The 16,456-nt window shown below is 42.4% G+C and overlaps 1 protein-coding gene across 5 annotated transcripts in view; it reads left to right on the plus strand.

Moving 5' to 3' along the window:
- Elmo1 (engulfment and cell motility 1) overlaps positions 1-16,456 on the plus strand; it is a 515,537-nt gene that overhangs the window by 486,955 nt on the left and 12,126 nt on the right. For 4 of the 5 annotated variants that reach the window (XM_040755636.1, XM_040755637.1, XM_005071815.4 and 1 more), the window contains 2 exons: positions 2,299-2,406; positions 12,118-12,200. In XM_040755636.1, the coding sequence (XP_040611570.1) occupies positions 2,299-2,406; positions 12,118-12,200 (191 nt within the window). The remainder of the gene's footprint in view (positions 1-2,298; positions 2,407-12,117; positions 12,201-16,456) is intronic. The other variant, XR_005880782.1, reaches the window with a different exon arrangement.

Raw genomic sequence — 16,456 nt, forward strand, 5'->3', positions numbered from 1 at the left:
AAATGATCACTGTACCATATTAACTTATTGGTTTCATATAGAATCACTGAGTCATAAGCTAGCCCCGGCTTGCAAAGATGGTATTCTTCTAAAGAACAGGCAGATCTTAGTCAACAGAAGAACCAAATATTCCCATGTCACACCTCACTGGCCTCCTTCCCATCACCTTTCAGTAACTCACTTAGCCCCCAAACCTCCTGAGAAGTAGGTACCTTACAGCCAATTGTCATTATCATAGTCTGTGTAGATCAGGCCATAGGCCATGTGGTCCTTGTGTGCAGAGAAGACCACCATGTCCTGTTATGTCAGGCCTCTAACAGTTCTGTGATGCTCACAACACTTGATATCCTCCAGACTTTATAATTCTTATTGTAAATTCTGACTCAGTTCCCCCAATGCATTCTTCTCATGGAAACCCAATAATTTTACATTAGCAGATTAGAATGGTTGTGAATTAGTGAGGGAATGACTTGCTTACCTCTTTTTAAAGTCCATCCACTCCATAACTACCTGTGATTTTTGAAGAGCTGGCAAGCCCAAATAATTGAGTGATCTTCCTTTTCAATGTTTTGTTTTGGTTTTCACCCGAGTCCTTTAAATACATGGTTGCTATGTTCTGGATACAATAAGGAATTCTCAAGCAGTGCTAAAATTCTCTTACATATGAGGATGACAAGAATCACACAAGCAATTTCCTTTTCGTTATTCATTATGTGGCTTTTACTTCCATTCTTAAAGCTTTTGTAGATTAAAAGAAATATGGTTAAAATATGTTTTTTTTAGTGAAAGCAATTTTAGATTGAAAAACCTATTATCTTAAAATGTGATGGGCAGTGGCTTTTTGTTTGTTTGTTTGTTTGTTTGTTTTTTGAGACAGGGTTTCTTTGCGTAGCCTTGGATGTCCTGGAACTCCCTGTGTAGACCAGGCTGGTATTGAACTCACAGATATCCACTTGCCTTTTGCCTACTGAGTACTGGGATTAAAGGTGTGAAACCACCACCACCCAGCAGACAGCATTTGTATCAGAATAGTTCCAAAATAATTTGAGCCTGCAAGAATAGTAATGAGGTGATTTGACCAAGACCATAGGGTGTGCTAGGTGCATGAATGTGCCAAGAAGCTGGTAGGGCACAGATGTTGTGTGCTTGATGTGTTTGAACCAAATCTCCTGAAGTCTTCACTTTCCAGTTTGGCCAACACCATCTAGTACCCAGCACTTTACTGAGGCGTTGGGACCATAGCCATTATGAAGACAGTGGTTGAATTCCCTATACTGCCCAGGCTAACGAGGATCCTGGAGCCTCTTGTCTGATCAGCAATTGTTCCTAGATAAACTAGGAAAAGCTGTTTATCTTGGATCCACCAAGGGAGCATCCCCTTGGGTTTCTTACCTTAGGTCTTACCCGAGGGAGCATTAAGATGACTGATGTGTCTATACCAATAATGTCGGCCCATGACATTAATGGTGAAAATTTTTTCTAGAGACGCTTAATTCATAGTAGTGAAGGCCCACCATCTAAATGAGCCTTTGCATCTATACAAACACTGCAGTTATGGTTCAAGTTCCCAATCTGTAACTCTATAGGTCTATAAAACTGTCATTTGCCTCCTTCTCTCTTCTGTGGTCTTGCTCACATTTTCTCATCACATGTGAGGGTTTGAAGGGGTAAAATGTGGGAATCCAGTACAGGTACAACACTAAAGATTTGGCCATTGCCATTCTGCCACTACACTGTGGGGGTTAGGAACGAGGCTGCTTGTGAATGCCTTCATTCTTTCCATAAATCCTGAATTATTCAGGTGATTTATCATGGATCCTACCCCAATGTGTATCGCTTGTGTCCTGATAATTCCTCCACAGATCATGGATGTGGCCTATTAGCATCAAGGAACAGGTGTAGGTACCAGCTAAATATAGCTGTGAGTGTACAGCAGGCTGGAGATCAAAGTGGAACCAGATCAAGTCCCCAAATGCTGTTCTTCCTTCACCTCTCTCCTCCCGTTGGTGGTTACAGGCACTGATGAAATGAAAACTACCTTCTTGGAAAATACTTTGCTATTGAGATAGATTTAGTGACATCCCCTGCAGTTACCAATGTTTGCAGAGCAGGGTGGGTGATACTGAAATACCCAAATCAGAAAGGGACTTACTTCACTGTTCAGGACATTAAAATCCATTATTTCTTAAAGTTCAAAATCAAATGAGTCATTTTTATCCTCCAGGTAGCACTATCAGCGTGATGTTATTTTTGAAAGCTAGAATCATTAACTTTGTGAATGTATGTTTTTCTCCTCAGACAAATTTTGGTATTGTCGGCTTTCACCAAATCACAAGGTCTTACATTATGGAGACTTGGAAGAGAGCCCCCAAGGAGAAGTGCCCCATGATTCCCTGCAGGACAAATGTAAGTGGCTCCCTACCTGGTATAGGAACCTGAATTTTGATTGGTTAGTTATATTTTTATCATAGTATAGCATGCAGAAAATGATTAGCTTAAATGAGCCTTTTGACCTTGACTCTTACTTTAGTTTCAGCCTGAGTATTCTCATCAAGTGCAAGGCATAGGGGATTTGAGGCTCAGGGATGAGCAGGGAAAACATCAAAGGATTGCTCACATACCTTTCCTGTCTCCTCTACCAAATATGACTTAATGTGTCCAGTAATTACAAAACAGAGTTAGTGAAAGATCAAATACTGCTTTTAAGAACTCAGATACCTAGGGAACTTATGATAAATGACTTTTCCAGGAACTCAGTATTCCTCCAAGATATGTATTATGCTATTTAGTTGCCTTTGTCATGTGCTTTGTTTTAACCTATGATTTTGAAGAAATAGTAACATGTGAGATCCTGTTAAACCAATACTAAGCCAGGTACCAAGTGCCAAGGGTCAGTACTAAATGTAGAGACTAAAAATTATTAAAGCTGCATTGAAAAAACTGGGATGGTGAATTAATCTGGAAGAGAAATGAAACAGAAGTAATAGATCTTCGGAGGACACTCTAGTCAGAGACCTCCACCAGGGTCCAGTTGTCACGACATGCTTAAATAACCTTTAAAGGGGACAACTGATGCTGCCCTGTAGAAAAGCCTGTCCCAGGCAGTGTCTTTGACCTCCTAGCATCTGCTGTCTCACATCTGCCCTCCCGTCACCCCAGGGCCCATGAAAGTCAAATCTAGACTGCCTGCAGTGCAGCTCTGGACCACAGGAAGTAAAAATAAACCATGAGTGGGAAACTTCCTGACACTTGCAGACTCTGTGCTGACATCTCAGGCAGAAAGCCTAGAACATTTTCTCTCCCTCTAGCTTAAAAATGGGACAGTCTGGCCTTTGTAGTGTCAAACAGTTCATTCCATCTATAAAACTGCCTTCCCAGTCTGTATTATTGATACCCACAGCAGGAAAAGGTAATCTGAAACCCAGAGCTGCAGTCTGTACCTCCCCCAGGCTTTGCCTGTCCTCCCAACTCAGGCTGTGCCTACTGGCCCCAACATAGGCTCTTAGGCTTCTGCATGAAGCTAAGAACCCTCTGATCAGACTTGACAAAGCTGACCCACCTTGTCACCTGATGTCAGGCCTATGCTTCTCCCACTGTGAACCAGACCATCAGACCTGAGGAAGTGGAACACAGTCAGGTGGCCACACTTAGACCTCACAAATCAGAAACATTGCCAAAGGAACTGAAGCCTCCAAGTGACTCTGCTGCACTCTCAAGTTTCAGGAATGCTAATGTAGATACTGCTGAATACTCCATAGTAATTCCCCAAACATGACTTTCACCAAAAAGTCCTTTTAAACGTGAATTCAAAATGCGTTGTCAACATATAATTTATGGAAGAAAGGATGTTAAAAAAAATAAAACTTAGCAGATTTAGTATCACTGTTTTTTCCAAAAAGGAAAAGATCCTTTCTCTCTCTCTCTCTCTCTCTCTCTCTCTCTCTCTCTCTCTCTCTCTCTCTCTCTCTCTCTCTCTCTCTCTCTCCCTCCCTCCCTCCCTCTCTCCCTCTCTCCCTCCCTCCCTCCCTCTCCCTCTCCCTCTCTCCCTCTCCCCCTCCCTCCTTCCCTCTTCTCCTCCCTCCCTCCCTCCCTCTCTCTCTCTCTCTCTCTCTCTCTCTCTCTCTCTCTCTCTCTCTCTCTCTCTCTTTCTCTCTCTCTCTCTGTCTGTCTCTTCCTCCCTCTCCACACACTCACACTTTCACAAGGTAAGAAAACTTAATCTTAGAATAAAGGACAGGCCTTTCTACTCATTGAATTAGCTGGTGTCCTCTTTTTTCTCTACTTCTTATGAGCTAGGAAGTGTCCACAGCCAATGATCTGGAAAAGCACTAGAGGTTTCTGGTGGCCAAAGGAATTACAACTGTCTAGGACGTCTCCCTGGCATTCCTTCATACAGCCAAGAGATGGACAAAGTACTCTGGGCTCAGTAATCACCACACTCCTGACCCCACCTGACAATCTGTTCTCTGCTTACCGAACACATAGTTTATTCTCACACCTATAGACATCTAATCCACTTCTCAACTTGAACATGGGCATGTAACTGGCAGTTTGTCAGTGATACATGCAATACACCCAATTCCTTAAAAAATGAACAGCCCTACACCTAGAGAAAGTTCTAGATGTTGGCTAGCACCAGAGTCCTTAAAAGGGCAGTTTCTGGGCTTCCAGCAGAACAATGCCCCTCACATCCAAAGCCCCAGAGTAGAGAAAATTAGCAACCAGCTAGGTGTACAAGGAGAGCCCCTGGCCTGGGTGGTTGCAAGAGAGCACAGCCAGAGCTGTGAAGCTCCACACAGGTTGTGGTAGTGGCCATGGACTGACTGACATTGGTTCTGGGAGAAGGTAGCAGCCTTCCTCCTGAAGATGTCTTCGGCGGTCTTTCCCCTCCTTTTCCTCTGTTGCCTTTAAAGTCTGATGATGCAGAATTCCAAAGACTGTGTCACACTTTATCCCTTGCAAGATAGGTAGAAATTATAGTGTGTGTGTGTGTGTGTGTGTGTGTGTGTGTGTGTGTGTGTGTGTGTGTAGAGTGGGTTGGTAAGATTGTATCTATCTGTGTAGGGGTCAGAAAATGGGGTATATTCCTATAATAAAATGAGATGAAGTTGTGTACCTAAGAAAGCCCTGACCTACTCTAGGGAACTAAGATTACAACTGCAAATATACATACCTGATTTGCCTTTTGTGCCAATTATGCATTATGCTGGACCCTTAAAAGCAAAAAGTGTATTTCACTAGAAAAATGAGTGAGAGACATTGAAATACTCAGCCCTAAATGGGATGTCTCCATCAAGTCCCTCCCCTCAGAGCTCAGGGAACCCTGCAGAAAGGGAATATGGAAAGAGCGGAAGAGCCAAAGGGCATGGAGGACAGGGAAGATACAAGGCCTTCCGGACACACCAGGACCCAAGCGCACAGGAACTCACAGAGACTGAGGCGGTGGGCAGAGGGCCTGCATGGGTTCACACCGGATGGGATCTTAGAGATGAAGGGAGAAGTGGACACATGCCCCACCCCTAGCCCAGAAGCTCTCTCCAATTGATAGACACTTTTAAGTGAAAAGTTAGTTTTCTTCAAGGGAGTTTCACTAGGGAAACAAACTACTCTTAAGGGCAAGCTGCATGCCCAGCGATAGATGGCCAACAGAACTCAATAGCTCCTTTGGAAGTTCCTTGTCTCATAATGTTGTGTCAGGACTTTTTGTTTTCTCTCTTTAAATTTCATCTCCCCTCCTTCTCTCTCTCTCTTCCTCCCCCTGTCACACTCTTATTTACCCCACAGATCCTTTGCATATCTATTGTAGCTTCTAGTTTTGTGTTTGTATGGATTCTTGAGTGAGTGAAAGTGAATCTCTCTGCCTACATCTGTTTCTTTTTTTATATATTATTTTAGTTTCAATAGCTTGTTTTACATGTCAATCCCAGTTCCCTCTCCCTCCCCTCCTCCCACACCCCTCCACCATCCCCCCCCCAGCCTCCCACCCTATTGCCAATTCCTTCCACATAGGAGATATCTAGAGTCTGTCATTTCACTCAGGGTAGGGTCAAGGCACTCCCCTAAGAGTCCAGACTGAGAGAGCATCCCACTTTGTGTTATGGACACACGATGTCTGTTTGTATTCCAGGGATAAACACTGATCAAACTGCTCAGGGCCCCATAGGTTGCCTAGGCCTCCTCACTGACACATTGGGGGGTGGAGTCTGGATCAGTCCCATGCTGGCCTCCCAACTGTCGGTCTGGAGTCCAAGAGCTCTCCCCTGTTCAGATCAGCTGTCTCTGCTGGTTTTGCCAGCCCATTCTTTGCCAATTTGCTCATCGCTCCTCTCTCTCTGTCACTGGGTTCCTTGGGTTCAGTTCAATGTTGAACTGTGGGTGTTTGCCTCTGCTTCCATCAGTCACTGGATGAAGGCTCCAGGATGGTTATAGACATCAAGTTCATTATCAGGAATGGGCATTCGAGGTCGTCTCTCCACTATTGCTTAGCTTGCCAATTGGTGTCATCCCTTTAGATCACTAGAGGTCACACTGGTGCCTAATCTGTCTTCTAACCTATGATTCCCTCTTCCCCCTATTCTACCCCCCCACTCAACCTTCCTGTTCCCCCATGACCTACTCTCTCTTCCTCTTCCCCCTCTCTTCTTCCCAGCTCCCACTCCCCCCACCCCTCACTGTGTTCCCCATCTGTTCAGAGGATCTTGCCTCATTCCTCTTCTCTTGGGTACTATGCATATCTTTTAGGTTCATTCCTGTTTCCCAGACTCTCTGTCAGTGGAAGTGCAGACTGGCACTATCCTGATCCATGTCTAAAATCCATATATGAGTGAGTACATAACATGTTTGTCTTTTTGTGACTGGGTTACCTCACTCAGGATGGTTTCTTCCAGTGCTATCCATTTACCTGCGAATTTCAAGATTCCATTGTTTTTTTCTGCTGAGTAATACTCCATTGTGTAAATGTACCACATTTTCTCTATCTACTCTTCAGTTGAGGGGCATCTAGGTTGCTTCCAGGTTCTGGCTATTACAAATAATGCTGCTATGAACATAGTGGAGCAGATGCCCTTGTTGTATGAATTTGCCTCTTTTGGATATATGCCTAAGAGTGGAATTGCTAGGTCTTGTGGTTCCCATTTTCCTGAGGAATCTCCATACTGATTTCCAAAGTGGCTGTACGAGTTGGCACTCCCACCAGCAGTGGAGAAGTGTTCCCCTCTCTCCACCTGCTCTCCAGCATAAATTGTCTTCGGTGTTTTTGATTTTCGCCATTCTGACAAGAGTAAGATGGTATCTCAAAGTTGTTTTGATTTGCATTTCCCTGATGGCTAAGGATGTTGTTATATCTTTTCCTGGACTCTTTTGCTTCTGTTTGTTTTGTCCTATTCTGATGTGTTTGGTTTAGTTTAGTTTATTTCATTATTATTCCTTAGATGCCTGTTTGTTTTCTAATGAGAGGTAGAATGGGGGTAGATACAGATGGAAGGGGAAGGAGGAGGAACTAGGAGGAGTAGAGGGAGGGGAAACTGTAATCAAGATATATAGCTGATGAAAAAAATCCATTTCAATAAAAGAAAACAAAGAGAAAAATGATAGTTTTCCTTAATTAATGGTAAGAGTCATTGCTTTGCCATGTGCTTCTGTCCTTTCCTGAGGCAGGGGGATTATCTTCCACCCCTTGAGTTAATCAGGGCTGAATAGTAAGATATTGATGAATCACAATAGTTTAACTGGACCTTTTTACTACACCTGGAACGAGTGCTGATTGAAGGATTCTTCTTAACTGTCGTCTTCCCTAAAGCTTTGAGCCATTGCTCTTCATATTCTTTCTGGTTGCCAGGAAACAGGCCCCTTGACAATCCACACCTCCCTGCATCTCCTCTCACTCTGCTTCCTTCCCAGGGCTGACAGGCTGTCATCACCATCACTCCCACTAAACATGAGACTCATTTGCTTCCTAGCCATGCCCGGTGCCCCTCAAGGCCTCAGTTTGAAAGAAACTAGGCCAGTGTTCCTTGCCCCTGCATCAGGGGAAAGCACAGGCCAATGCCCTCCTCAAAGATTAAGCCTATTATAGAGGATGAGGAAAGCAGCTGACAGCCAGGGAAAGTGGGGGATTTGGGTCATGAAAGCACAGTGAAGAATCCAGGTCCCTCCATCTACTGAGAGAATTAGTGCAGATTATTGGTAATAGGAATAATGGCAGATGGCATTTGCTAAGTGCATAATGTATACTAGGCACTGTGCTCAGAATTTACATAAGGTATCACTGTACAACCTGAAGGGACATTTCATCCATATTTTATAGATGAAGAAAGTGAAGTAGAGAAGCATTAAGGATAGCTAGTTGACAGTCATGGGTTAGTATACAGTAAGATAAAGGTGTTTGCATACAGCCAAACAGCTCAGTAGCCAAATTTAATTTACTATTTTCCTGCATGATATATGATCTAGGACTCTGAGAATGTAAACCCAAAGTGGTAGGACAAGGTTGAATGAGCTCCCAAAGCCTTTGTTTCTAGTTGCAAAGGCACAGTGTGGACCCTCACTCAATGCTATGAGGCTGATCTGCTAGGGTAGGGAGGGTGAGCTCTATCCTAACCATTGGAGAAACCTCCTCCACCCTCCTTCCACAGACTCTTCTACTGAGGGTATCTGCACACAGCATGTATAGAAGGCATAGAACTGCTTCCTGGAGATGGTTTGCCTTGATTTGGCCCCAGAAAAACAAAGCTAAAAGTGTTTTCATCATAGTGGTCACATTTGTTTTTTAGGAATATTTCTCATTTAAATCATAATTAAAGTTTCTCACAAGATACCAACAAGGAGTTTCCTGAATGTGTTTGGAGTGAAGCCCATATTTGTGCCTGTTCTCATTATGATGCTGACACCTTCTGAACACAAAAGGATAGTGACCTAGTAAGAGAGCATGGAGCTCTAAGACCAGATCTGTCCCTGGCCAGCTGTTTGACATTGTACAAGAGATTCTTCTTCTTGAAACTTTGACTTCACATCTGCAAAATGGGCAGTGTTGAATTACTTCCTGTCAATCCTTCCTAAATGAGTGATTGTGAGAAATGAAGGTGTGCCCCAGAGGAAGGGTACTTGCTGCTTCTTTCTGTGATGATCTGTTTCTCCCAGCTCTGTGCCCTACTCCTTTATCTTTCTCCCATGTAAAAAGACCAGATCAAAAAGCCAGCCTGTCTTTGAAGCCCTCATGCGCTCCCCTCTGTGTGAGTGTGAGCCCTGTTCTGCCCCTGGACCAGAGAGGACACTGGTTTTAGTTCTCCCCATGTCTAGGCCTCCAGTACAGCTAGAGAAAAGCGATGAAAAGAAAGGGGGGGGCAGCTTTTCAAAGAGAATATATTTTTAGAATTTTGTGTTTTCTTTTTAGTCATAATCCCATGAGCGACACAGCAGCTTATCTCCCTGATAGGGGACAATGGATATTTAAATATAAAATATGTACAGCCACAATATCCAGTGAAAAGAGATTTCCTTCTATGAGGCTTTTGCATTAAGGATTCAAAAGACTGATCCGTGGCAGTTTTGTATTTTCCTGGTCCCATTTTACATGTTTTCAAAGCCAAGGGGTAACTTACTTTTGTCAAGGATAGACACTGTGGAGTTCATTAAACATTTCATATCTCATAACAAAGGATTTTCTACAATGTACTTGTGATTCAAAATCCAGATGACGCTTTAGGAGGTTTTTTGAATTGCATTGCTAATTAGATTTAAAATTCCCCTCAGTGTCTCAATTGCAAATGTAACCAAGTTCTAGTGTTCAGATATGCCCTGCAGACAGATCAGCCACATAGCAGCAAAGCTAGTCCTTGGTAATGAAAGTGAACTTGTGAGACCTGAAGCCAGTGTTCAAGGTAGGGTTAGGCATCATAGCACCCACCTACAAGATTCCTAATCTAAGGATGCCAAGAGAGGACCAGAAAGAAAAGGCATCTCAGGTATAGGGCTGAACCAGTCAGGAGAGGCCACACTGCTATACTGTGGCACATGAGCTGGTAGCCCTAAATCTCTGAGGCTTAGCCCAGCAAAAGATTTCTTACCTGTGACGGTAAGGCACCAGTCACTTGGGGTCACAAGCTAATTTCTCCTTTGCCATCCATACCTGCATTAGCTAGAAGGAACACATAAAGAAATGGCAGACAGGGACTTTTTAGTACCTCAGTCTATATATGTATTTCCTCTTACATTCCATTGGTGGACCTAGTCACAAGACCCAAGCTAGCTGAAAAGTTGCTGAGAAGCATTGTCTTCCTTGTGCCTAGAAGGAGAAGTCAGGTACTGATATTGAAATTGAATTGGATGTTCTAGAATTGGGGCTACAAGGTGAAGGTGTTAATGTTGTGAAGTAGATGGTGAAGAAGCCTCCAGAGATTCTGGAAGAGCTTATCACATACTCACTTCTCTGAGTTTCAGAGCTCTGGGCACATTACCGCACTTAGGCAGAGTTCTTACCTCTTTTAACAATCCTTGGACATTAGCTTTTAAGGACCCTCCTGATCTGTTGTTTTAATGTTCTGTAAACTTACAATTTTGTCATTTGCTATCAACCTTATAATCAATTTATTCAGTGAAAATGTACAAGGTTTAGCCGGGCGTTGGTGGCGCACGCCTTTAATCCCAGCACTCGGGAGGCAGAGGCAGGCGGATCTCTGTGAGTTCGAGACCAGCCTGGACTACCAAGCGAGTTCCAGGACAGCCTCCAAAGCCACAGAGAAACCCTGTCTCGAAAAACCAAAAAAAAAAAAAAAAAAGAAAGAAAATGTACAAGGTTTAACTATGAAATCTGCCATCATGTTTACCTTTAAGAAAGTGTAGGGAATTGACTACTTCCAGCCCTCCTTTGGCAAAGCTGAGCTAGTCAGCATGTGCAAGATTCACTGTCATTTGTAGGACTGGAAGATTTGAGATTGGATAGCTTAGTGTTTTGTTTTTAAATCGAGGTTCTGAACCATCCTATTCATTCTTGTCCCTCTCATTTGATCTTAAAAGAGTATTTGAATGCAGAGACTTTTCTGTTTCTTATCTTCCTCCTACTCCTCAGCAAGACATAAGATAACATCATTCTATCTAACTGGTATTATTTTCCAAAGGTTCTATCAGAAAGGGAAGTTTTTTTTTTTATTTTGTTGCCTGCTGAACAAGGACAGCCAAACCTACCTTAGAGAATTGTTAAGGAAATTAACGATTTGGGAAAGGGAAAGATTTTGGAACAGAGTTCCAAACTGTGCAGTTAGACAAGTGATTTGGGTTAGATCTGCTTGCTCTGTTTCTCTACTACTCAGAAACAAACAATGTAGATGCAAATGCTAGCTAGCAGTATCAATACATACGAAGCATTAGGCATTGGTCCTAGCACACGAGAGCCTTACAATGCCAGTATTAGTGCCACCTATATTGTCATAACCACTATTACCTACTGCTGCATCTATTATAATACCATCAGTTACAACACCACTATGATAGGTGTTTTTTAGGTTTTAGTGAACGAAATTGTATTAATGGAACTATCATGCTAGAGATACGTTTTTACCAGAATATAATATGCTTGATTGTATAGTCTCTGAACACTGCCTGACCTCTTCCTCTTGTTGATTCTCTTCTTTTTTCTTCTTGTGCTAGCTTCAGGCAGTGCCAACCATGGTAGCAGACTTAATGAGTACCTTCGCCCCTTTATTGACATTGAATCTTTTTTGCCACAATTTTTTATTTTATAGAAAATTACATATCTGTTCCCCCATTCCCTCACCCTTCCATTCTCCCTTGCTTCCCATCAACTCCCCAACCCACCCACCACCCACTCCCCAGGAATAGTGAGACCCTCCACAGGGGATCATCAAAGTCCAGCACATCATTTGGGGGAGGACCCAGGCCCTCCTTTCCGTATCTGGGCTGCAATATTATCTCTCCATTGGGAATGGGCTCCCCAATTGCTTGAGTGAAGTAGGGCTGAAACTGGAGTGACCTGAGAATAAACCCTGGCTCCACTGTTAGAGGTTCCATAGACTGTCTTGGCCTCCTAGCTGGTACCCACATTCAGAGGGACATTGAAACTTTTAATGGTGTCATAACTTTCATTATTTTTATGAATTGCAGTGCCGGTGGCAGATATCAAAGCAGTGGTGACGGGAAAGGACTGCCCTCATATGAAAGAGAAGGGTGCCCTTAAACAAAACAAGGTATGATTTCTAGATCATTGTAAATGGCTGTATCTGTACAATGCAGTGAGCCACCATAATGATCCCAGCCTTCGCTAATAGAAATGTACATGCATGTATGGGAGGGGTCACCATGGACCCAAGGGTATTTTATATAGAGTTGTACATCTCAGTTCTTCTTTTTCCTTTCCTGATATCCTCACTCTTTCTCTGCCTGATCACTTTTATAATGCCTGCTCTCCCTTGTTGCCCCACTTCCTGTCTACTTTTGACCCTAGAAATTGCAATGACTGTTCTCCCTCTGCCTTTGTATGAACCTCTTCTGCTCATCCTCATCCATTCCATAGACCTCTTCTCACCTCTTGTTCATGTTATCCCTTCTCCCTACAATGATTCACCAGAATCTCAGTGAAGCCTGAGACAGACTGACACCAGCTGACTCAAAGAATTATAGGGAACATTAAGTATTGTATACCCTTCAGCACCACAGAATGTAGACTATTAAGTAGCCAAACGCAGCTTAAAGGAGAGCAATGCCCAGGAATACAAGCTTAGGTACCCATTAATGATGTAGTATTTCTCTCCATCCCTTCCTGGTTTACCAGAAAGTTTTCACCATGATGGTCCACATTGTTTTATGTGAAAACAATGTGGTAACACAATCTAGAAAGACAGATAATGTCCTGTGTTCTAGGTCAGAGGGTACATTAAGGAGCCAGTTCTTTGTTTATACCCATTGTCATCATTAAAAAAGAAAATATTTGGCTGTGTGTGGTGGTACACCCCTGTAATCCTAGTACAAGGGAGGATGAGACAAGAAAATCATAGCCAGCCGGGTCTGCATAGCAAAAACAAAACAAAATAAGACAAATCTAGATTTACCAGCCTGCTCTTAAGACATCTGGGTGTCAAATGCCATGTGGATCAATAATTTAGTTCTTTGATTCTAAAAACAGTGTCCAAGAGGAATGAAAAAAACACATATATTCTGCTTATCAGCCTGGAATAACATAAATGCCCCCTGTTTTATGATTCCAAATGAAGATAAAAGGGCCATTGTCCTACTGCTATGCTCAAAGAAAATGAGGAGTCCTGTGAGAGTATTGCTCAGGATGCTAGAAGGGAAAGATACTGGCAAGGGTGTTGCTTGAAAGATCCCTGTTCCTTGTGATGTATAGATGCAATTCAACTCAAGTTCATGTGTATTCCTTCATTGCTAAGCCCATCACAGCACAAGCCTAGAAGGTACTCCTGTGACAAGCAAAATAATATGGAGGGATGCTGGACACTCTAGAGTCTGGGTGATCTCTTGTGTAGTACCTGTGGGGTTTCCATGTCAGTGACAAGGATGGTGTTATTCTTAGATTCCAAAGAGCATTATAAACTGTGGCAACGAGCCCCAGATTTCATGGTTTGCCTCTTGTGGGGCTGACTTCCTTCAACACCAGCAGGGATTTCCATATGTTCCACATGTCAGGTGTTCCCTCTTCAGTCTCAGAGAGCACAGGCTCTTCTCAGCTCCAGAGAGGCTCCTGGTTTTGTAACACTTGAACTGAGCAGGAAGCCATGTAAAGAAATTGACAACACAAGAGTCTATCCCAGAAAGCTAGGAGGGCTGGCTGGCAGTAGAGCAGTCTGCCATGGATTGAACATGCTGCCTAGGAACAGGGAGCTCTGTAAAATACTTAAAGAGAAGTTCCCTGTGTCAGCCCCAGCATGTGAAATTCTTGAGGGTTGTCACTCTCCTCCCAACAGTAAGAAGCTGAACCAAGTGCCAGGTCTAGTGAGAGGCCCTGTGGCCATAAGTAAAGTAGAAAGTGATCTATGAAGACACCTAGTATCAACTTTGAGCCTGCAGATGTATGTGCATACACATGCATGTACACCAGAAAGCACACACACATGTGATACCAAACATGTGAACACTCATGCATACACACATAATCATACATATACATGCAAGAAAAAACAAACCCCAATTTTCTTGATATATTAACATATACTATCATTCTAAATACCTGACTCTTTCCTAGTACCTAATATGTTCCAAGAAAAGAGAGACAGAGGCAGAGAGAGACAGAGAGAAAGAGAGAGAGAGAGAAACAGAGAGAGAGAGAGAGAAACAGAGAGAGAGAGAAACAGAGAGAGAGAGAAACAGAGAGAGGTATGCCTCCTTTTACCCTAAGAGGCAGGGGTAGGGTAGGACAGCCTACAGAAATAAAGCGATCATCTGAATCAGGGCTCTGGTTTCTCTTTAGACTGTATAAATCATTTGACTTTTACCAGAATGACACAGATGTAGGACTTGTCAGATTGGAAAATTATAACTATGATTTAAAATATTGTGGGCTACCATAGGAAAAAGTCAACATTATACAAGTAGTGTTCAAATGAACTGGTTTTGTCAGATTGGAAATGATGAGGACTAGAAATTTAGATTGAGCTAAAAGCAGGAGTAGTATCAGGGAAAGAAAAGGTGAAAATAAAATAAAACTATTAGTATTTTAGTCATCTATGCAAAGTCTGCTATGTAGATCACAGTAGTATCTATTGCATAGTTAAAACAAGTGGATAAGTGGAATGAATGGAAGCTAAATTAAAGAGACAGAAAGAAACAACTGCCATGCCCACATTTAAAAAGAAGGTCAAAGTGGGGGTGGGCAGAACAAACAGTGTTGTCAGCATACTCATATTTATCTAAATGCATCACTGATAACTTTTGGTATCATCTAAGTACATCAAATACAAGATAGCACTTTTCAAACTGATTTTCAAACAAAAATGATCCAAGTTAACTTACTTAATATACATTGTAAGGGTGAACTTAATTTGAACAAAAAGAAATAAAACAAAAATAACACCACAGCTCAAGAAACAGAGACCTATATAGAAATAAGGAAAAGGATAGACCTTATTTTTGTCTAAGGAAAACCAGGGACACCATGGGCAAGGGGGCAGGGGGCGTGGAGGCTGGACAGTTGGGGTTGGGGCTCTTAGTGATGGAGGTTTTCCAGAACTCGACAGCATGTGTGTTCAAAGGGCTATGTTGTGTTCTCCTATCAGGTTCTTGATAGAGAACAAAATGGTCCTGACCTCATACAGAGTAGACCACTTATCCTTACAGATGTCCAGGCAGATGTTGCTCTGGAGTTCACATTGGGAGGCTGTGAGGAACAAGCTAGCAGCTGGGAAACTCCAGGGAGAGTGTATATCTCAGATCTTCACAGCTGGCACAGTGCTTTGTGGATGGTTCCTATCCATTTGGAAAGGTCATCTGATTCAGGGAGCACCAAAATTCCTTTGTCACCAGACATTCTGAGAATCATCAGCTCCTGCTGTGGCCTCTTGCCCACAGGGCCTCAGATGACACCCCATTCGTAGACACTGGAAGTGGATGGGTAATGATTTGAGGAGGCCATCTCTGAGCTACTGTCATGGCAACAGGAACATGGAGAATGCTCAACAACTACAAACTGATTTTTTGTTAAATTAGGAACTATATGCTATCTGTAAGAACCCTACTTCCAATATAGGTTTAAAGTGTTGGGATGGGGAAAGACACACCATACTGATTCTAATCAAAAGAAAGTTGGGGTATCTCAATTGACCTTATAGAGATGAAACCTCAGATGAGAGGATATTATCAAGGAGCTGTTTCTCCCAGAAGACACAACAAGCTTACCTTGCACATATGTGAGCTTAACAAGAAATATCAAATACATGAGTCTGGAAACAGACAAAGTAAAAGGGGACCTCAGCATCAGTAACTAATAGAGATCAAGAAAGATGGCAGTCAAAGGGATATTGGTGCTATGAAAAGCACCAACAATCAACTAGATCCAATTGACTTCAACAGAATAATCCAGCCAGAAGCCCAATACGAGTTCTTCTTGAGCTCAAGAAAACATTCACCATGATCCATATTGGGCCATAAAATCTGTTCTTTGGTTTTCACCATGACAGAAATGAAATGTTTAAGTTTTTCAGAACAATAATCTTACAAAGCATATTCTTGGGTCCCAGTAGATTTAAAGGAGAAATCAATAACAAAATGAGATTGCAAATGCAAATATTTGGAAATTAACAACATGCTTCTAAATAACCAATGCATTAAAGTCCTAAAAGAAATTATGTGTATTGAGGTATATAAAATGCAAAAACAAGTTGTATGGGATGCAGTAAAAGCATCATTTGTAAGGAAATTTATATTATGTACTTAGAAGAAAAGCAAGCTCTGAAATCATTAATGTCCCTATCATAAAACACTAGAAAGAGGA

The sequence above is a fragment of the Mesocricetus auratus genome, unplaced genomic scaffold (genome assembly GCF_017639785.1).
Source record: "Mesocricetus auratus isolate SY011 unplaced genomic scaffold, BCM_Maur_2.0 Super-Scaffold_100013, whole genome shotgun sequence".
Taxonomy (NCBI): Eukaryota; Metazoa; Chordata; class Mammalia; order Rodentia; family Cricetidae; genus Mesocricetus; species Mesocricetus auratus.